The sequence below is a fragment of the Ipomoea triloba genome, chromosome 8, assembly GCF_003576645.1.
Source record: "Ipomoea triloba cultivar NCNSP0323 chromosome 8, ASM357664v1".
Taxonomy (NCBI): Eukaryota; Viridiplantae; Streptophyta; class Magnoliopsida; order Solanales; family Convolvulaceae; genus Ipomoea; species Ipomoea triloba.
Window position 1 is genome coordinate 19659941 of NC_044923.1, and position 23292 is coordinate 19683232.

At 39.1% G+C, this 23292-nt stretch overlaps 2 protein-coding genes and 1 non-coding gene across 3 annotated transcripts; 2 read left to right on the plus strand and 1 right to left on the minus strand.

Moving 5' to 3' along the window:
- Window positions 1–3749: 3749 nt before the first annotated feature.
- LOC116027181 (high affinity nitrate transporter 2.5) lies at window positions 3750–5752 on the plus strand. Its single transcript, XM_031268643.1, has 2 exons — window positions 3750–4935; window positions 5189–5752. The coding sequence occupies exons 1-2, from the start codon at window positions 3806–3808 to the stop codon at window positions 5565–5567; spliced, it is 1509 nt and encodes a 502-aa protein (XP_031124503.1). The 5' UTR covers window positions 3750–3805; the 3' UTR covers window positions 5568–5752.
- A 9864-nt stretch (window positions 5753–15616) lies between these two features.
- On the minus strand, window positions 15617–21176 carry LOC116027088 (lysM domain receptor-like kinase 3). The gene is made up of 9 exons (XM_031268514.1): window positions 20522–21176; window positions 19481–19702; window positions 19249–19388; window positions 18306–18395; window positions 18090–18195; window positions 17242–17497; window positions 16518–16656; window positions 16326–16424; window positions 15617–15784 (listed from the first exon to the last, which is right to left on the minus strand). Exons 1-9 carry the CDS (start codon window positions 21174–21176, stop codon window positions 15617–15619), a joined length of 1875 nt encoding a protein of 624 aa, XP_031124374.1.
- On the plus strand, window positions 18464–18536 carry TRNAR-UCG. The gene has a single exon. It is a non-coding gene; the product is annotated as a tRNA-Arg (tRNA).
- Window positions 21177–23292: the final 2116 nt, after the last annotated feature.

Below are 23292 nucleotides of genomic sequence, written 5' to 3' on the forward strand. Positions count from 1 at the left end.
TATATATATATATATATATATATATATATATATATATATATATATATATATATATATATATATATATATATATATATATATATATATATATATATATATAGATTTACAATCACATGAGACAACACCTCCCGTGAGACAGTGAAACACAACGTGAGTGCACACAGTTTACTACGCAGATGCACACAGTTTAGGGTGTGTGCACTTAGCCCAACATGAGTGCACACAGTCTAGGCTGTGTGCATCTGCGTAGTAAACTGTGCGCACTCACGTTGTGTTTCACTGTCTCACGGGAAGGTGTTGTCTCATGTGATTGTAAATCTATATATATATATATATATATAAGGCACACTCAGGTGCAAACTATCGCATAGGAGAGAACCGAGAACACAATTCGCAGCCGTCCACGCATCCAAATCAACAAATCAGATGTAATTTAAAAAAAAAACGACGGTTGGCATTTTCGTAAATAACTCAAACTTTGGTACAAGCAATTGTGTTACAAGTGCACCTAGATTCACTTAAAAGTGCACCTAGTTTCACTTCACTTACAAGTGCAAGTAATTTACCTTGCTAACATTCATGCACCTAAGTGCACCCACTTATAACGTTAGATGCAACTAGTTATAACATTAGGTGCACTTAGTATTGAGCTCAGCTTACATTTTACTTGCACCTGTAATACATTTTACTTGCACTTGTGCACCTATTTTCACTTACAAGTGCAAGTAATTTACCTTGTTAACATTAATGCACCTAGGTGCAACTAGTTATAACATTAGGTGCACTTAGTATTGATGCTCAGTGTACAATTTACTTGCATCTGTAATATATTTTACTTGCACTTGTGCACCTATTTTCACTTACAAGTGCAAGTAATTTACCTTGTTAACATTCATGCACCTAGGTGCACCTAGTTATAACGTTAGGTGCAATTACATTTGGACACGTAGCGAGCTGAGAAGCGTTCTCAGTTTTCTTCTGGGCAGGTGGTTCTCACCTGAACGCGATCCGATCCTTTCTCTCTCTCTATATATATATATATATATATATATATATATATATATATATAGTTCGACCCTTATGAGAATCATGTCTTTGGTGAGAATGTGAAAATTAATTTGGGTCATTAAAACAAAGGATGCACGAGTGTGATTAATACAACAAATCTGCTTAGATTAAAGAAATTAGGATAATAAAATAGTGAAGAATATTTACCCAAAGGCAAATTAGTCTTGGAAGCAAAGAACCGCCCGCAGATGCTCCTAAAATCACAGATTTATCAACAAACATACTCAATAGCACATCACTTCCATGATTGATCCAGGTCGTATTCCAAATAGTCGTATAGTCGCTCTCTAACAACCAAGCTACCTCAAACCGGAAGGGTTTATTATCCCTCGGAAGAACCTCACATGCATTACTCGCAAAGAGGACCAGGTGATGGTCTGAGTAAAGTCTGGGGAAGATGGTAGCTTTAGCCTCTGAGGAGGCCAATTAGGCTTTAACGTTGCAGAGAACCCTATCGAGTTACCGCCTTTGGATAATGAGCCCACCTCTCTAACGAACCCAAGAGAAATTGGGACCACCTGCATCAAGATTAAACAACCCACATACATTAAAAACGGAGATAAATTAATTTCTGTAGCGATGTTATTGAAATCACCAAGAATGATCCAAGGTTCATCAAACAAGTCTGCATAATTTTTACAATCACTCCAAAAAATATCCTTGGCTAACCAGTTTGGTCGAACATAGGCAAAAGAAACTCAAACAGAGGTCCCAAAAAATTCCCAACGGCATAATTTATCTTTAATTAATATTATATTTTTCATTATAAGTATTACATTTCTATATAAATTTGACCATCTCACAAAAAATTATCTATGTGGCGCTATCACGGAGAAACACCCCTATTTCATTAGAAAATGTTGGGGTGGGATAAATTCCATTCATTCGATAAAATATTGGAGGCTGGACATAGAGTGCCATTCATTGAGGTGAATTACCAATCATATGCTAACGTTTGCATTATCATGGAACATAATTTCTGCACTATGTAGTAAACAATTCATATTAATCACACAACATAAACATTTACCCACCCTATGTAATTCTCAGCCGTAGATTATATGGGAGTGGACCAAACTATGTCCCATACTCTTGGAAAGTTCCAATGTCGATGGTTCAAATTATGCCGCACGTTATACTTTGGAAAGTATCACCATACCTACCAAAAAATGTATTATAAATAAAATAGGTATTTACAACAACTTTTACATAAAAATCTGTACTAGCTAATGTGAATGAATAAAGTCATGTAATCAAATATTAATTTTGTTTTTAAAAATATTATTTGGACTAAATTTTTATGATGGTATTGTATTATATGATTAAAAAAATTACATTTTTAATATTTCAAGTATTCTTGAATTATAAATTTAATTCCTCTCATTCAATACTTTTCAAATTTGATCATTTACTTGTTAAATGGGTTGTCAATTGAAATGCCAGGGTTTTATAAGGCAATATTTGTAATTTTTAATATATTATTTATTTTTAGAAAAATGTCAAATAGGCCACTAAACGTATCATTTTTGTGCAATTAGATCATTGAACTTAAAAGGTTATGTGCAATTAAACCATTAAACAAGTAAATTAAAATATGTGCAATTGAGACAATTTTCAATTTTTTTGGTAGAATCCAATCATATAACTTACATGGTATGTGTTAAGAATCGTCTTTTCCTCTACCATACTGGTGGAATGAAAGATTGAAACGTTTTCAATTTAAATTGCATTAAAAAAATCGTAAAAATGTTCTCGATCAATTGCACATATTTTGCTTTTTTGATGGTATAATTACACATTTTTTAAGTTCATTGACCCAAATGCATAAAAAATGATAATTTCAATAACTTATTTGACACTTGTAAAGTTGTTTCTTTATTTTCTCATCAAACTTTTACATATAAGCGGTGTTTGTAAATAGTTAGGAATTTTTAGCACTTTTAGTCCCACGACTATTGTGGTACTTGTAGGATTGGTCCACGACTTTCAAATTTTGCAATTTTGGTCCACGACTATTGATTTTGTTGCACATAACATAGGCAAGAAGTTGACTGAAAAAGGATCATTTTTGCAACAAAAACTATAGTCGTGGACCAAAATTGTAAAGTTTAAAAGTTGTGGACCAATCCTACAAGTACCACAATAGTCGTGGGACTAAAAGTGCTAAAAATTCTAGTTGTTAGCTAAGAGTTGTTACCTTATTGGTTAGTGGGTTTGAGTAGTTGATAGCATTAGCTGATTGTAGAAAAATGTTTGGTAAATTAGCTGTTAACTGATAGCTAATTAGATGCAAAATGACTTTCTCAAAAAACTTATTGAAAAAGCTGCTTTGAATAGCTTTTTGAATTTTAGTATTTTGGAGCAATAAGTTGTTACAAAATATTAATTAATTAAACATTTATATTGGTTATTTAACCAAGTGAAATAGTTAATAGTGATTAAGTTAAAATTAACTAATAAACTAACTTATAAGAAAGTCCTATAACAAAGTTTGATGTCTCAAATAGACTAGGGACTGAATTTAAAGAACTAAATTTGTAAAAGTAAAAAAAGAGGGACTAAAAATTTATAACTCAGTAATAATTGATGCATTAAAAATTCAAAATTTCAACATCTTGAATCTTAATGAATGTAAAGTAATGGAACTACTTTAGATAAACGTTGGCCATAAACTTTTGCAATCTCATATAAATTCAAGAGATGCTAAGCAGAGTATTCGTGAGAACAGAATAGAAGCATGGAAATCGATTCCGGTGACCGGAAATTTGCGCTTCCGGTGGACTCGGAGCACAAGGCCACCGAATTCCGAGTGTACTCTGTAGCTTGGCCGCACATGCGAGCATTTCACCTCTCATGGGTCTCCTTCTTCGCCTGTTTCGTTTCCACCTTCGCCGCCCCTCCACTGCTCCCCATCATCCGCGACAACCTTAATCTCACCGCTACCGACATCGGAAACGCCGGAATCGCCTCGGTTTCCGGCGCCGTCTTCGCCCGGATCACCATGGGGACCGCGTGTGATCTCTTCGGCCCAAGACTCGCCTCCGCCGCCCTCACCCTCCTCACGGCGCCGGCCGTTTACTGCTTCGCCGTCGCGAACTCCCCTGTTTCGTTCTTGCTGGTCCGCTTCTTCACGGGCTTCTCTTTGGCCACTTTCGTGTCGACCCAGTTCTGGATGAGCTCCATGTTCACCGCCAAAGTGGTCGGCACCGCCAACGGCGTCGCCGGCGGGTGGGGGAATCTCGGCGGCGGCGCCACGCAGCTCATAATGCCTCTGGTGTTTGGCTTAATCAAAAACATCGGCGCCACGAAATTCACCGCTTGGAGAATCGCGTTTTTCATCCCGGCCCTTTTCCAGACCATATCGGCCTACGCAATCTTCTTCTTGGGCCAAGACATGCCGGATGGGAACTACGCGGAGCTCCACAAATCCGGCGACAAGTACAAAGACAAATTCAAAGATGTTTTCTATAACGCCACCACGAATTACAGGGGCTGGATTCTGGCGTTAACGTACGGGTACTGTTTCGGCGTTGAACTCACTGTGGACAACATAATTGCGCAGTATTTTTATGATAGGTTTAACGTGAATCTCCACACGGCCGGGATCATTGCGGCTAGTTTTGGATTGGCGAATCTGTTTTCGCGGCCAGGGGGAGGTATGCTGTCGGATATTGTGGCGAAGAGGTATGGGATGAGGGGAAGGCTGTGGGCATTATGGATTGTGCAGACCATAGGAGGGCTTCTTTGTGTTTTACTAGGAAGAGTTGGATCCTTGAGTGCTTCTGTTGCTGTCATGGTTGTTTTCTCTGTGTTTGTTCAAGCTGCCTGTGGCCTCACCTTTGGAGTTGTCCCATTTGTTTCAAGAAGGTACGCTATAGCTAGTAGCGAATACATAACTTTATATTTTTATGTTGAATTTAGCCCTTTAGACCTTCCCCAATAATCTTCTGTCCACCTAATGTTGGACTTAACCCTTCGCGGGTTTCTGGCCAATAGTATATATGCTTTTAACTCACTCGATCTCTTACATCTATTGTTTATGATACTGGTACTAAATTGAAAGATGTAGTATTATTCCACCTCTCAACTAAAATTAATGCTTTGTTGTTTTATTTTTTAGGTCATTGGGGATAATATCTGGGATGGCAGGAGGGGGAGGAAATGTGGGAGCAGTCATAACACAAGTGATTTTCTTCAGAGGATCAAGATACAAGACCGAGACAGGGATAACGTTAATGGGAATCATGATCATCTGTTGCACGCTCCCAATTCTGTTCATGTACTTTCCTCAGTGGGGAGGGATGTTTTTTGGTCCCTCGAAAGGCACAACAGAGGAGGACTATTACGGGGCGGAGTGGAGCGAGGCGGAGAAGGAAAAAGGGTTTCACAAGCCATGCATGAAATTTGCTAATAATAGCAAAAGTGAAAGAGGAAAAAGAGTGGCATCTGCTGCCACACCCGTAGATGGAACTCCTCCATCTGGTGTCGTCTATGTGTGAGCTTAGCTAGCTTTGTTTTATTAGCACTCAGCTTTAGGATTCATACTCCATCTTTATATATATTATTGTAAAATCTACTTTTATCAATTCTGCTTAGCTATGACTATCTCTTGTATTCCTATAAATACATAACTTTCTGTACTTTGTAAACAAGATTGATGAATGATAAAAACTTTATGTACAAATCATTGTTCTCATCTAGTATCAGTAGACCAAAACGATCTAAGGCTGCCAATCCACCCCCAATCCCGTAAATACTCTGCAGACAATTTATCACTTCATCTCCCTCAAACTTACTTCATCAAATTTTCTGTTATGGAAAACCCAACTGGTTCACTTTCTCCATGGTCAAAATCTCAGTAAGTACGTTGATGGTGTTTTCTTGTGTCCGGCTTCTTATATTCTGGCTCTAGATGGTTGTTTCGTTGTAGCCAATCATGCTACCCAAGCTTGGGTTTGTTAGGATTATTCTGTTATGTCTATGCTCATCTCATCTATGTTCGATGAAGTTATGTATGTTGTGGTGGGACATGACACGTCCCAATACCTATGGCAAGCTATTGAAGCTACGTTTGGGTATATTTCACGGGCATAATCTCTGAGTCTCCTTAATTAGCTGAAGTCTTTGCGCTAAGGGGATTCCACTACAAGTGAGTAACTTGGAAAAGCCAAGGTTTTAATTGGATGACTTGCAAAATCCAGCCAACCAATTGGTTTAGATAAGTAAAACCTATGCATGTTTCAAGGCCCCCGTCCTAAGTAATATGTGATGGTCTCTTCTAGTTTCCCCATAGTCATCACCTGCAACTCTTGTCGCTTAACATGCACCACTTGCTACCTCACGAATGGATCAACCTGTTGAGCGACCATATGGTGGTGGTTGTGGAAATAGAGGAGGACAAGGCCGATGTCGTGGCATGACTATGTTCCAAAGTGTCAAATTTGCAACGATCTTGGCCATACTACTTTATAGTGTTATAGGACGTATTCAAGGGCATCAAGTCCTCAAGCACACATGGCTTATTCCAACGATGTAATTGTTGCACCATTCTCTCATAATTGGTTCCCGTACACTAGTGCCACTCATCATGTCGCTTCGGATCCCTCCTCGCTGCAACGAGTAAAAGAGCACACAAGAACGACACTCTTTGAGTTGGTAATGGCACAAGTTTGAATATTTCTAGTATTGAGTATGCTTCTATATAATCTCCTCCATGTGTCCTATAGTTATAAAATGTGTTACATGTTCCTACCCTAACCAACTCTCTCATATCTGTCAAACATTTCACCATTAATAATAATGTCTTCTTTGAGTTTCACCCATCCTTTTTATTGTAATAGATCTCAACACCAACCAAATTCTACTTAAGGAGAAAGCTCAGGTGCTTTTTGCAAACTTCCAATACAAAATCTAGTTGCATTCATTATATCCAAAGCACATTAATTAAGAAGTTTGGCACAACCATCTTGGTTACCCTCACTCAAGAGTCTTACACAATATACATACTATGTTATTGTCCAATGTCTAAATCCTTAAATAATATTCATTCTCTTTGTATTATCTGTCAACTAGGGAAATCCTCACGATTTCCACTAGAAAAGGGTCAAAAAGTCTAGTTCTGCTATATTAGATTTGGTTTACACAGACATTTGGGGGCTATCCCCAGTTCTATACAATGAAGGTCATCGTTATTTTGTCATTTTTTTATGATTATTCTCGATATAACTAGTTGTTTCCTATGAAACTAAAGACAAATATGTGTATTATTTTCCATAGGTTTCAAGCACGTGTTGAGCGAACTTTCTCTTGTAAAATTGAAGTTGTTCAATCTGATATAGGGAGAAAATGCAAAAACTTAGACAAGTTCTTTGTTAGCCTTGGGATACATCACCATCAATCTTGTGCTTATACACATGAACAAAATGTGTGTGAAGAAAGACGATATAGGCACATTGTTGAAACCAGTCTCACCTTTATAGGTATTGGATATATGCCTATAAAACTACAGTTTTTCTTATTAACCGTATGCCTTCTACCACCCTAAACAAAATGAGTCCATATGCTCTCGTCAATAAAGAAAATCCCAACTATTCCTTCCTTTGTGTCTTTGGTTGCATGTTCTTTCCTTATCTTTGTCCCTACAACAAGCAAAAAATAGAGTTTCGATCTACCCCATCTATCTTTCATGGTTACCCAGAGTTATTTAGAGGATATCGTTATTTGAATCACAATATGAGAAATATTTTTATTTTACGCCATGTCTAATTTGATGAGAATATTTTCTCTTTTGCAACAAATACTTCTCTACAAGTTCCTATTTGTGCTTGAGATGCATTATCGTGGTGATGGGTAAATACGCACAAGGACTACCTGTTAGACCACCCGGTCGGTCCGCTAGAACCACCGGTTGGTCGTATCACAACCGCATGTGACCAATTGTGTCGCTCGCTATGAAGATTGTAAAACCTAGTGATGGTTAAAGATGCTCCAGGATTACCTGTGGGATCGCACCGGTAGAATCCCACCCAGTCGGTCCGCCAAAGCCACCTGATTGGTCTACTACGTGAGCCACTTTGGAAGTTAGAAGGCTTAGCTTACGCTTCAAGCAAAGGAAATCCACTTGTGCCTGCAAGGAAGTAGGCTGACAATGTGCAAGAATGATGACTCTATCACCTAAGCAATGAATATATGTGTAGTTACAGAGCGACCGACTGAGCAGACCAACGAGAGCCCGCTATGTTAAGCCACTTGCATATGGAGCATTTAATGCTTAGCCGACTTGCTTAGTATAAATAGGATGGTCATCTACTCACTTGTCATATCCAATGTATTGTTACACAAAGTCACATGTCAGATTCATCACTTTGTAATATCACATTGTTGTTTTTATGATTTTTGGGTAGTCAAAAGCAGGCCAACACTACCTGTTAGAATGACGAGAATATAGGAAAAATGTAGGAAAGGTATATGGAGAGAATATAGGTATTGTATTGCTATGAAGTGCTCTCCTCCTCTGTGTATGGAGGGTCTATTTATAGATATTTTAGGCCTAAAGTCCTGCAAAGAATAAGAATCCTGGACTACCTCATATTTGGAGTCCCTGTTACATTATAACTAATAAGCCACAATCTTGCTAATATTATAAGTGATAAGTCTCATCATTATCGAACTCTTCGGTAGCTCAGCGTTGGGTCTCCTTCTTAGGCTTTCTTGATCCAGTTGTTCTCTTGGGCCGGTCCATGTAGCCCAGGCCTAGTGTATTATCCATCATCCAGTCCCCCACTTTCTTGAGATTTCGCAGATACGAAGTTTCTAGAAAATATACTTACTCTTTTGGGCAAATCCATGTGGCTCAAACCTAATGTAACATCCATAATCCGGTCCCCCGCTTTCTTGAGATTTCGCAAGTGCGAAGTCTCTGGAAAGTATACTGAGGGGTCATCTTCTTGCGCTCATCTTCCACTGAGCCAACCTTTAAGTCAATCGGCTAAAGGTCCTGACCAATTACCTGGCTATTGACTGCCCTCACTACCATCTATTTTGACAGCTCCTAAATGATAAGCACTAATTTCATACAAATACAACAATAAGTATACACACACGTAGAAAAATATTTAAAGAGATAATTACCAGACTAAATATCAAGCATCAAGAATATTCATAAGATACGAAAAAGGCTTGAAAAGCCTGGTTAGCTGGCCTCGTTACGAGGAGTGCCTCGCCTACGAGGGGTGACCTAAGCCGACCACTACGCTCCGAGTGGGGCTCCCTTATGTTTCCAGTGTGAATATGAGCCTTCCAGCCTAAGGTGGGTATGTGTCTTCCAGCTTGAGGTGAGTATGTGTTTCTCCCATACTGGCTAATGGGAATGTCTTCCACGTGGGTATATGTCTTCCACCCTGTGGTGGGGATATGTCTTCCAGCCTGAGGTGGGCATGTGTCTTCCAGCCTGAGGTGGGTATGTGTTTCTCCCATACTGGCTAATGGGAATATCTTCCACGTAGGTATATGTGTCTTCTACCTTTGAGGTGGGGATATGTCTTCCACCCTGAGATGGGGATGTATCTACCACTCTAAGGTGGGGATGTGTCTACCACCCTGAGGTGGGGATGTGTCTACCACCCTAAGGTGGGGGTTATATATCGTCTAAACTTATTCCTAAACCTCGTTTTTCTAACTACCCCGTGAATTCTTAGACTTTGCTTTAGACCATTTTACCTATTTAGACTATTCTCCTATTATCCTTGTAGTTTACCCTAGACCACTTACCCATAACTCCTGATTGTACCCCGTATCCTTCAACACTAGAGCTTGCCAGGTTTTTAGTTTCGTTCGTCGTCCACTGTGATATGATTATTACCTTGTAGGTGTTCAAGTGTAAATTTTCTGAACTATGCTCTTGACAATTTTCAATTGCTAGTCAAGCGATAGGAATGTTGAATGATCCATGAAAGGTGCAAGGGGCGGTTCAGTAATAACTCGAACTAATAACTTTATTATCGTACCATAATGATCGAAAGTACATGATAACTAACTGTATGAGTTTACTTTTCTAACTACAAGTAAAATCTCTCGTGTCACCTTGACTTCTAGATGCGCTCAATTGGTCCTTATCTAGTGGATTACGGGCTTGTGTTTCTAGTTTCGCTCTTCTTGTTCTTCACTCTCGTTATCTTGCCCCTCACACTCGTTGTTTTGCCTGATGGGTCCTTCCCGTGGGGGCTCTATTTTTCGATCAGTAGGGATTGGGTCCCTACTTGGGTGCTCGGGTTGCAGCAACCATTGATTGGGACGAACAACTGATCACCTTCTTTGGATGATGTCTTCAATTTCTTTTCGCCGAGCGATGCATTCTTCGATGGTGTGTCCCAAATGTCTGAGATAACGGCAGTACTCAGGCCCCCCATAACGACGTAATTGGTCATCTGGTTGGAAGGGAGGAGGAGGCGGTTGATCCCCTGCAGAAGTGTGGAAGGGTGGTCATATCTCATACATTTGATGAGTCCTAGGTATGGGGCCTACTTCATAACTGGGGCTGGTCGGTCTTCTGAAGGGACTTGGTCTGCTTTCCTTTTTTGACGGTCGGTCCGTTGGACGCGTTCCGATCTCATCACAGGGTCGTTTTGCCTCTCGCTCCTGCTTTTGTCGTAAGGCTTCTTCTATCTCAACATACTTATTGGCTTGCTGGATAGCTTGAGCATATATCTCAGGTGTATCCCTTCGTAGGCTGGCGTATAGGTCTCCTGATCTTAGGGCATCCGTGAAGAGTGCTATAGTTGTTTGGTCATTTAGATCCTTTACCTCTTGTACCTTCCTTTGCCATCTTCTCAAGAATTCCTTCAAGGTCTCCGTTTGTCCTTGTTGTATGGCGGTCAGGGTCATGAAGTGCTTTTTGGCTTTTACGTTTCCCGCGAAGTACGTTATGAATCATTCGCTTAGGGTTTTAAAACAGTTAATAGATCTCGGCAGCAATGATAAGAACCATTGTTGTGCGACTTCCCCTAGTGTCGAGAAAAAAACTCGACAGTACATTGGGTCTTCTGCTCCTGTTACCATCATCATTGCTTGAAAACTAATTAGGTGATCACTAAGGTCCATCGTTCCATCGTATGTGGGCAACGCTGGCATTCAATGTTCTTTGGTGCCAGATATTCTAATATGTCTAAGGTGAACGGGCTGGTGGATAATAGAGATCGGACGGTTGGCCGGTCTCTTCCCGCTTCAATCCTTTCCTAGAGGTCCCTTATCCCCCTAGCGAGCTCGGCTATTTCTCGATCCCGATCTCCCTAGTTTTGATCAGGGGTTTCGTCGTACCTTTCTGTCATGTCCTCTAGGGCTTCCTCTTTATGTGGCTCTATCGTTGGTATTCTCCTTGCACAGGGGTTGGTTGCTCGGGCGGCTTGGGCTCGTCGCAGAGGGTTGAGTCTAACCCTCCATCGTGGTCTTTCCGCCATGGTTTTACCTTGTCCTGGCCGTGGGGCAGTGGATTGTGGATTGGAGATTCCTAAACGATCATGGACTGAAATTTTCCTTCGGCATCTTTCCTGCAAGGTCCCCTAAGCCAACCGGGGTTCATAGTCTTCCTGAGAGGAGTCCGACTATGACTCGCCTCTCATCATTCGTGCAAGGTTTAGGGATCTACAAAGGTGTTCAACGACTTCCATTATATTGGCGGGAAGTTTGACTGGCTGGGTCCGAGGGACACCGGCGTCCGATGGACGTATGCCCGAGTGGGTTCTCGAAATTATTCTTCGGCTTCTCTCCTACAAGGCCCCCTGAGTTATCCGGGATTCATGGCTTTTGTGAGTGGGGTCCAGTTGGGACTCGCCTCTCGTTGATCTTCCAAGTTTTAGAATTCTATAGAGTTGTTCTAAAGCCTCTATTACTTCGGGGGTGAGTTTGACCGGCTGGGTCCGAGGGACACCGAAGTCTAGTGAATGCACGCATGAGTGGGTTCTCTCTTCCCTCTGTGGATCTTCTTAGCTAGCATCCCGTGAGGGAACTAGTTGATCGGGTTGTTCGCGAGTAGAGGGACGATTAAGGGTTTCTCGCATGTTCCTCACTAGCTAATCAATTCATGTGTTTCGTCGTGTAGTCACCATGTTTTCTCAAGTTCAGAGGAAAGTACGAAGCTTTTCCGTATCAGTTCCCCACAGACGGCGCCAATGTTGATTTTATGACTTTTGGGTAGTCAAAGGCATGTTAACACTACCTGTTAGAATGATGAGAATATAGGAAAAATGTAGGAAAAGTATATGGAGATAATATAGGTATTGTATTTCTATGAAGTGTTCTCCTCCTCCGTGTATGGAAGGTCTATATATAGATATTTTGGGCCTAAAGCCCTACAAAGAATAAAAATCCTAGACTACCTCATACTGGGAGTCCCTGTTACATTATAACTAATAAGCCTTAATCTTGCTAATATTATAAGTGCTAAGTTCAATCCTTATCAAACTCTTCGGTAGCTCAGTGTTAGGTCTTTTTCTGGGATTTTCTTGATCCAGTAGCTCTCTTGGGCTGATCCATGTGACCCAGGCCTAGTGTATTATCCATCACACATTACTTGAGATATTCACAACATTGTAACCTACTTCACTTGTAATTGCCATCGTCTCCATAATAAAACATAACCTTAGTCTGCTCGGTCGTCACCTGGCAGACTGACTGATCAGTCAGACCGACCGACTAAGTGCTCCCCTACTTGTTCACCATATACATTTTCGTAGCATAGTAGAACACCCGATCTAATTTACACAATCATTTGCGCCGTCCATGGGGACCGACGAGTCACTCTGTCTGTTCTCACCACTCTTTTTCTTCATCAAATACTCTACCTTGCTTAGTCGAAATGGCAAATAGCAAGAGAAGTTGGAGCTAGAGCCTCAAGCAAAGGGAAAACTCGGCCAACCAGGTGGTCTACATACCTTCCTATCGACACTGCTACGCTTATGTTGAATAGCTTTTTGCACCGCTTTTCGCCAAAAAGTTGGTCGTACGATAGGCCGCCCTTTAGATCCGTCGTTCGTCGATGGAGCAGATACAAGGAACACTTAATGTTACCGTCCAATTGATACAACAACAACCCCCCCCCCCCAAGAAACAGAAGTCGGACGTGAGTTAAGTGTGTCCACCGTACCGTGAATAAGCGCGGTGAAACGTCAAGATAAAATGATGAGGAAAAATGATAAAATTAATGGTGACCAAAATCCCAATTAGTATGGCGATTACGACGGTGGCGACGAAAGGGAAAGAAAACACCCAGAACCAATAATAAAGGAAGAATCTACATAAATCTTAAAAACTATCTCTAAAATCATGCATAATTCCTAAAATAAAATTAAAAACATTTAAAATGCACAAACAAATTACTCAGTACTAAACAACCCCACATAAAAACAGAAAAGGAAAACAAAAACAAAACAAAAACAAAAAAGAAAAATGCCCAAAAAATTCTAGCCATACAAAATACAAGATCAATGGATAAGACTAAACCAGATCAAATATTAATAGTTTTATTTAGATAATAAAATTAATACTTAATAAAATTTAAAAAAAAAAAAGAATAACAAAACTAAAGATATTCTCAAATTGTTATTCTCAACTAGTATAGGTTGAATACCATTAATGAGAAACACATGCCATAAGTGTTATTCCTAGATACTTGGCAATTGGAATGCATTGCATCTTTCTAAAATATGTACATAGGAACTACATATACAATGTAGCAGCAGAACATTAGTACAAAAGAGAGTCCTGCATGCTGCAAACCTTGGGGAAAACATGAGCAAAGTAGTATTACTAGCTATTACACCATTAATATAATATGATGGCAAATATCTGAAGAATTGTTTTTTGAAACCAAAAGCAATAAAAGTCTGCTCAAAGCAATAAAGAAAGTGCAGACAGAAATGGGATGAAAAATAACTTTATTTCATCTGCCTTCATCATGGACTCCACTGAAAACTTGGCTATCTCCTCCTAGTGAAGCTTCCCATTCAATTGATGATATTCTAATTTGACTCAATGCTACCACCACCTCTCTCATCTCTGGTCTGTTCACTGCTTCCTCGTTTAGACACCACTCTGCAATTTCTGCCATCTGGAACAGTTTATGTTAGGATCAAACGCTTACCACTTACCCAAAAGCTATAACTAGTATTTTTTTTATACCGCTACACATTTTCGAGACGCTAGGTACTGGACTTGACCCCAGCTACCAGACAACAATTCCCCAGCTACTAAGTGCTAGACTTAGCGTTACCGTCTTCCGCTCAACAATCCCCAGCTACCAGGTGCTAAACTTAGCCTTTAGTGACCTCGACCCAACAATCCCCAACTATCAGGTGTTAGACTTGGCCTTTACCGGCCTCTACCTAACAATCCTCCAACTATCGGGTGCTAAACTTAACCTTTATCGACATCCGCCGAACAGTCTCCCAACTACCGGGTGCTAGGCTTAGCATTTACCGACCTCGACCCAACAATTTCCCAACTATCAGGTGTTAGACTTGACCTGCCTCGGCCCAACAACTGTGAAATTATAATTCCACACAAACCATAATATATAGATTGAATTATAGGAAAATTAAACAGGATATATGTGTGTTGATAGACAAATGTTGGATGGGTTGGCTGACCACCTTGAAAACATCTTCTATTGGGCAGCTTCCCTTTAGAGTAAGATCTGTGATTGATTCCAAAGCAGATTTTGGGTCTTCATCTTGGAAAGTCTCTTGCATCTGCGTGCCANCGTGAATAAGCGCGGTGAAACGTCAAGATAAAATGATGAGGAAAAATGATAAAATTAATGGTGACCAAAATCCCAATTAGTATGGCGATTACGACGGTGGCGACGAAAGGGAAAGAAAACACCCAGAACCAATAATAAAGGAAGAATCTACATAAATCTTAAAAACTATCTCTAAAATCATGCATAATTCCTAAAATAAAATTAAAAACATTTAAAATGCACAAACAAATTACTCAGTACTAAACAACCCCACATAAAAACAGAAAAGGAAAACAAAAACAAAACAAAAACAAAAAAGAAAAATGCCCAAAAAATTCTAGCCATACAAAATACAAGATCAATGGATAAGACTAAACCAGATCAAATATTAATAGTTTTATTTAGATAATAAAATTAATACTTAATAAAATTTAAAAAAAAAAAAGAATAACAAAACTAAAGATATTCTCAAATTGTTATTCTCAACTAGTATAGGTTGAATACCATTAATGAGAAACACATGCCATAAGTGTTATTCCTAGATACTTGGCAATTGGAATGCATTGCATCTTTCTAAAATATGTACATAGGAACTACATATACAATGTAGCAGCAGAACATTAGTACAAAAGAGAGTCCTGCATGCTGCAAACCTTGGGGAAAACATGAGCAAAGTAGTATTACTAGCTATTACACCATTAATATAATATGATGGCAAATATCTGAAGAATTGTTTTTTGAAACCAAAAGCAATAAAAGTCTGCTCAAAGCAATAAAGAAAGTGCAGACAGAAATGGGATGAAAAATAACTTTATTTCATCTGCCTTCATCATGGACTCCACTGAAAACTTGGCTATCTCCTCCTAGTGAAGCTTCCCATTCAATTGATGATATTCTAATTTGACTCAATGCTACCACCACCTCTCTCATCTCTGGTCTGTTCACTGCTTCCTCGTTTAGACACCACTCTGCAATTTCTGCCATCTGGAACAGTTTATGTTAGGATCAAACGCTTACCACTTACCCAAAAGCTATAACTAGTATTTTTTTTATACCGCTACACATTTTCGAGACGCTAGGTACTGGACTTGACCCCAGCTACCAGACAACAATTCCCCAGCTACTAAGTGCTAGACTTAGCGTTACCGTCTTCCGCTCAACAATCCCCAGCTACCAGGTGCTAAACTTAGCCTTTAGTGACCTCGACCCAACAATCCCCAACTATCAGGTGTTAGACTTGGCCTTTACCGGCCTCTACCTAACAATCCTCCAACTATCGGGTGCTAAACTTAACCTTTATCGACATCCGCCGAACAGTCTCCCAACTACCGGGTGCTAGGCTTAGCATTTACCGACCTCGACCCAACAATTTCCCAACTATCAGGTGTTAGACTTGACCTGCCTCGGCCCAACAACTGTGAAATTATAATTCCACACAAACCATAATATATAGATTGAATTATAGGAAAATTAAACAGGATATATGTGTGTTGATAGACAAATGTTGGATGGGTTGGCTGACCACCTTGAAAACATCTTCTATTGGGCAGCTTCCCTTTAGAGTAAGATCTGTGATTGATTCCAAAGCAGATTTTGGGTCTTCATCTTGGAAAGTCTCTTGCATCTGCGTGCCAATGAAACAGGAAAAATGTTAAGACAGTATTTTATTTTATTTTTGTAGTTTTGTGTTCTTGGATTCTAAGTCGTAATTAATTACAAGTGAAATGAGTGATTTTGTCTTGTTGGGATCCTTATTGTCGCGGTAGAGAGCACGCCGGCCTGTTATAAGCTCCACAAGAACTACCCCGAAAGCAAAAACATCTGTTTTTGTAGTTATCTGTAGCTCTTTCACTGATCTGAAACCATCATATATATCAATCAAAAACAAAATTAATTATCACAAATTAAAGACACAGTGATGAATGTATAGGGAAAACAATCAAATACACTCTTAAACTTTACGAAAGTGTAATTAAGTCGGGTGAACTTCAAAAAGATACAATTAAACATTTGAACTTATTAAAATAAGTCGAATATACAAATCCTATTTACTGGTAATGAATAGGTTACCAATAAACTACCGTCATTGACCACTATTAGTTACGGTATACCACCCCTAGAGAAGGTGCCTTCTGATCGCCTTCTCCACGGGAGAAGGCACTAGTCTGGTCGCCTTCTCTAGTGGGAGAAGGTGACCGGCCTTCTTCTTCAATCGTATAGATGACAGTGATGACCTACGATCATCAGAACCTAATGACTGATTATTTCACCGCTATTGGGTTTAATTGTTTAAATGCACCAAAATGATAAATTTATTTGTTCAATTGAACTTTTTAAAGTTTAAATGATTTAATTACACTTTCCTGTAAAGTTCAAATGTATATTTAACTTTTTTCCTGAATATATATAATACACCTGGAATATCTATTTGAATTGCTTACTCAGGAGGAAGATATCCCGGTGTTCCAACGAGGCGTGTTGCTATCCAGTCGTCATCATCTTCATTGGTCCTATCAACAAGCCTTGCCAGACCAAAATCTGCAACCTTTGCTCTTAGGCTTTGGTCCAGCAAGATGTTACTTGTTTTTATGTCGCGGTGCACGTATTGGTGTTTTGTAAGGTCATGGATATACTCAATACCTCTACCAGCATCCAATGCAATCTGTACTCTAGCTGTCCAACACAAAGGCTGCCGCCCTGCACATACACCCAACCATCATATCATCTATCAAAAATGTTGAGACCGGTGGATGGCCAAATCCAGCAATTGATGGCTAGAAGTTATTAGATTAAGACAGGTGAAAGGCGAAGTTCAGTAATTGTTAGGGGATTGTTGGGTTGGGGTAGGTATAAGGCCAAGTCCAGCAATTAGTGGCTAGGAAATTGTTGGATCGAGGTAGGTAAAGGGCCAAGTCCAGCAATTGGTGAATAGGAAATTGTTTGGTCGAGGCATGCAGGTGAAGGGTCAAGTCCAGCAATTGTTTGCTAGGAGATTGTTGGATTGAGATAGGTCGGTATAGGACCAATTCTAATAATTGGTGGCTAGGTATTTATTGGATCGAGACAGGTAAAGGGCCAAGCTAAGTCCAACAATTAGTGACTACATGATTGTTGGGCATAGACTAGTGTAGGGTCAAGTCCAGCAATTGATTGCTAGGGAGATTGTTGGGCGGGACAGTAAAGCCAGGTTACGGGTTATAACTTTTGACCTAACGGTAAGCCCTTCATATTAACAAGAAGCTTCTAAGCAATGCAAAAAGAATATTGTAAGGTTTACATATATACATACCTTTTAGCAATGGATCGTGAAGATGCTCACTAAGAGAGCCATTTATAATGTACTCATAAACCAGGCAAAGATGATCATCTCCAGTGGCATAACCCAAAAGCTCCACCTACATTATTTTAAAGACTTGATAGATATGATCAAATACTGCTTCAGTTCAGTTCAGTTCAGTTTGCTCTATAAAATTTAATTAGTCACATGAAATTCATTTCTACTTACCACATTTATATGATGTATCTTGCATAAAACTTTTAGCTCTGCAACGAACTCCTTTGACTTGTTTGATCTCATCTTCTTTATTGCCACTTCCTGATTGACACACAGACGTTACAGAAAGCTAAGATTGCAATCTGTCTTATTATATATCCAAATACATGGTTCGCGTGGCCTAATGGATAAGGCGCTCGCCTTCGGAGCGGGAGATTGTGGGTTCGAGTCCCACCGTGAACATTACAATTCAAATTTTCACTTGCGTTGCCATTTTTTTATTTTTGTGATCGCCAGCTCCTCCCTCCTTTGACTTTTTTATTTTTGGGATCGCCGGCTCCTCCCTCCTCCGACAAAGGGACTTGCGTATCTCGAATACACGAAGGAGAAGTCGGTGACCAAACTGGTCGTTGGCTCTTCCCCAATGACCAGCACTGGCTTCTCCTTCGTCCGAGAAGTCAGCGACTAATTTGGTAGCCGGAGACCAAAGAAAAAAAAGGCAACGCAAGTGGGACTTGCTTATAGTATCTCGAGATACATAAGAGTGGGACTTGCTTATAGTATCTCGAGATACATAAGTTCCATTTATGTTTGTGTTTGATCGGCTATGACAACTAACGCATTTGGGAAATGAGTTTTTTTCATTTTTGTCCCAATTTTTAAAATGTCTTATTTTTGTCTATTGTTTTAGTTTTCGTCCTATTACTATCTTTTACCCCTTTTTTGTGGCCCTAACCCACCTCAACGCCAGACGGATGCAGGCCAACACGCGGGCTTCGGCCCACTTTGACAAGTCTAGTGCTGGGGAATTGTTGGGCTAAGTCCGGGCCAAGTTCAACACCAGACGGCTAAGAGAATGTGGCAATATAAGGAAATTAAGTTGTGTCTTTACTACGAGCTATAGCTTCTGCCTTTCTAGAGTAACAATAAGCGTTTGATCTTAATTAAACCCTACCTGTTTTCCCAGCATCCCAGAATATACACATCCATATCCACCACTTCCAATTTTTCTAGTCTCATCAAAGTCAGCAGTAGCTGCTGCAATCTCCTCAAGACTGTAGACTACAGGTCTTTCTGATTCAAAAACTGCAGCATCTAGTACATTCCAAAATCTCATGACTAACTTTGCACATAGAATTTGTGAACAGGTTAATTAAGAAGAAGCTGCATTATTATTATTATCTCACCTCCTGTTGTGTCTGTGTAAAAGTATTGTTTAGTAGACGCTGATGAGGTTATCATGCCTTTAGATGTGGCTAATTTAGGTTCTTGTTGCCCTTCTATGTTTCTCCTGCATCTGTTTCTCCCAAGTAGGATAATCCCTAAGGTACACATTGTAAGTACTGTCACAACTGATAGTATGACAACTAATATTGTCCATCTATGATGCGCTTTGTTCACTTTTCCCACTGAAAAACAGAGTTTTAAGCAAAGGAATGGAAGTCAACTTCAAGAAATGAAAAAGAAAATTTGTGAAACTAAGGACCTGTTTGATAGGTTACGACTTAATTCATATAATTACATAATTTACATTGTTTGATTGGAAGGAATTACAACTCCTTTCATCCATTTGTGAAGGAATTAAAATTCATAGAGTACCTTTATGAATTCCAATTCGATGGTTGGTGGAAAGAAAAATAAATAAAATTATAACATTACCCTTTATTAATTCTTTTTGAAAACATTATTATTATTATTATTATTATTATTATTATTATATCATCATCATTACCAAGGGCATTTTTAGTCTTTTCCTTTCAATTCCAAGAAATTTTAATTTCTCTCTCAAACAATGCAATTTGGATTCCAATTTTATTCCTACCTTATTCTTTCTTTTTTTTTTCACAGAATTGCAATTCATTTCCACCTAATTCCTTCATTCTAACCGAACTCTCTATAATATATGAACAAAGTAAGAACTACCGCAGTCAAGTTGGTCAAGTTGTTGGCTTGATAACCACAAGGTTCCAAGTTTGACTTATAGTGAGAAGGGTCTATTGGCCTTCTTGGTTTGAGCCAGCTATAGGGAACCTAATTTGGTTTACCTACTCATACTTAATTGGCCTTTTTTGTTTGAGTCAGTCAGCTATGGGCAACTTAGGCTGACTTACCTCCTTTGAGGTCCTTTGTCGGCTAAGGCCACAATACACGGTTTATTCAGTGTACACTCTCAAATAGTGGTTGTGAATTTCTCCCGTCAAAAAAGGATTAGACAAGTTAAGACTCACCTGGATTTGCTTCATCAGGAATGCCATTTAATTCAAGGGGAACATAAATGAGCCAACCAACATCTATCAAATTTGGAGTAGCCTTTAGATAAGGGTTCAAGCTTTCTATCTCACCGATTTGAGCTGTGAGTAGAGCACTTATACTGGACAATGTATCCTTTGGCTGAACAGTGTATGTCACCACAATCTGAGACTCCTTCTCCACACATCCACACAGTAGACTCAACGTTACATTCTCTCCAGCCTTGTAACTATTTTCTTCTCCCCCAACCTTCCAAACCTGCCCACTAAACTTCCCTGTGGAAACACTTTCAAAGGTTTCATTTAACTCTAGCTGGTAAACTGTTTCATAAAAGTAAGCTTGGGTGCCATTAACGTCTTTGCAAGTACAAGGCACTGTCACAAGCTCATCCTCTCTCTCATCATTAACGTTGTTGTGGTATGTTATATTCTTGATTTGGGATTTATTTACTGAGTAGAGATTGGCAATCTTCTCAACCTGGAGTTCATTGTGTTGGTATAGTATAGAGCTGCAGGTCTTGTTCAAGTTAGAGCAAGAAAAGGGGTAGATACGAGAGATTTGAACCGGTAAAGTAGAAGCCAAAGGGAGCACTAAAACAAGAAGAGGAATGAAGAAGATTTGAGAAGAAGCCATAAAAAGTTGAGAATAATGGTATGCCTGTCTTGTTGTTAAAGGAAGAAGCAAAGCGCCAGAAATGAAATGAAATTATCAAGTGGAGGAGGCCGGAAATCTAGAAGGAGAACACAATGTTCCAATTTTTTTTTTTAATATACTCAATCTGTCCCATTTTACCTGTCATGTTTACTATTCGTTGGTCAAACCAACTCTTTCTTCATTTCTTATTTTCTTTAATTATTTTTAAATTTATTTTTTTTGTGTTTAATAGTACTTTTAATGTAGTTTCTAAATATATAAATTTAATATACTAATACTAAACTTAATATTATGAAAAATTGAATTAAAAATAACTTCAGTCAAGCCTCGTTAACCGAACCAGACAAACAAAATGGGACGGAGGTAGTAAAACATAAGTGATCCTAGATTCGCCAGATTAATCCTAAGCTTACAAGATCTCAGACCTAGAGTCACGGTAAAGTAGAGCTGTTAAAATGGGCCGGCAAGCCAAAAAGCCCGCTCTTTAATAGGCCTATGTTTTGCTAGCCCGCGGGCTAGGCCGGCCCCGACAACCCAGTTTTTTTTTTTTTTGACTTTCCTTGTTCTTAAATTGTTAGTTTTTTGCTCAGTTAAGTTTTATTATTTGTACACTATAAAAATAATCAAAATAACTTGTTATATTAGTACTAATTTAAATTATAAAACATTAAACAATAATTCTAAAGTCCATAGTCTAAAATTATAAAACATCAAACAATAATTCTAAAGTTCATCAAGCATTATATGGGCACTTTGGTCGTCTCGCGGGCCTAGGCAGGGTGGGCCAAAAAAAAATCGCTCTTTAGCGGGTCTTTATTTTTAAACCCACCCCCTACCTAAGTAGGGGCAGGGCAGCCCGATGGGTACAACCCATTTTGACGGCTCTACTGCAAAGGTAAATCGCGAGTCGTGCAATCAGCCTACTGATTAGACCTTAATCTTCATGTGCACACAAGAGGTCATACCTTCCGACATCCTTGAACCTTTTTCTCATACACGCTTCCAATGAAATTCGAACCCCTACACTATGACCTCCCATCACAACTTTTAATTTGTCAGTACATTGTTGTATTTAGTTCATTCGAAATCTACTTGTTTTAATTGCCTGCAATATTAACATGGAGACTGGAGAATTTAACACAGAACATATATATAGCGACACATACATGCATAGGTACCAACAACAAACAGCAGAAAAAATAAAAGCACAATTTATAAGTATCCAATTGTAGTTTACAATTAATGTCTCTCTCATCCAGCTAGTAAAGTTTTGTTGAATAAAAATAATGACGTCCGCCCGGTATTCACAATGCCATCAATGTAATGGCACTAAACCTATTCTTTTCTATGCAAGTTCACCCTTTTGGGCTGCAGAATCTTACTACTTTTAGCTGCGTGACAGCGATTTCTTTATTTTGCAATGTTGTCATATGGGCTAAAAGAATTGTTTAACTGAAGGCCGGTCAAATGCCAAGTCTAACACCAGGTATCCATGTGATTGTTTGGGGACAGCTTAAAGGATCAAGTCTAACTTTTTGTCTCTCGAAAATATAACGGACTAAGAAAATAAAGTTGTATATTTGCTAATAGCTAGTATAATTTTTGACGTAGTGATAAACACTTAATTCTAAGTGGTATCAGAGCCTCTTCTTAGTTTAGTGTTCTAAAGTTTCATTGCGAAATTCACAGCTTTTAGTGCATGGAATTTTATGAAAACACTACACTAGATGAAGCCAAATATTAACTACTACATGTAAATCAGAGAGTAGCAGTAGCAGTTAATGGCAGAGGTACGTGCCAAAGATGAAGTAGCATTGAGTAGAAAACAATATATATATATATATATAAATCAGCCGGCTAATACATGATGCCGGCTACCATTATATATACATACATCATATCGGTATCAGCTTTCATCACTCTTTCATTTTTCTTTATGGAGTTTATTGCCGCACATGACTTTGAGATGAACTGTTCGGGCAGGTTTGATGTAGCTCCATGATGATTAAATTCATCTTAAACAATAGACTTAGCATTGAATCTCATTATTATATTATCGATCTCTAAATATAAGATGATTTATTCCCTCTTCTCC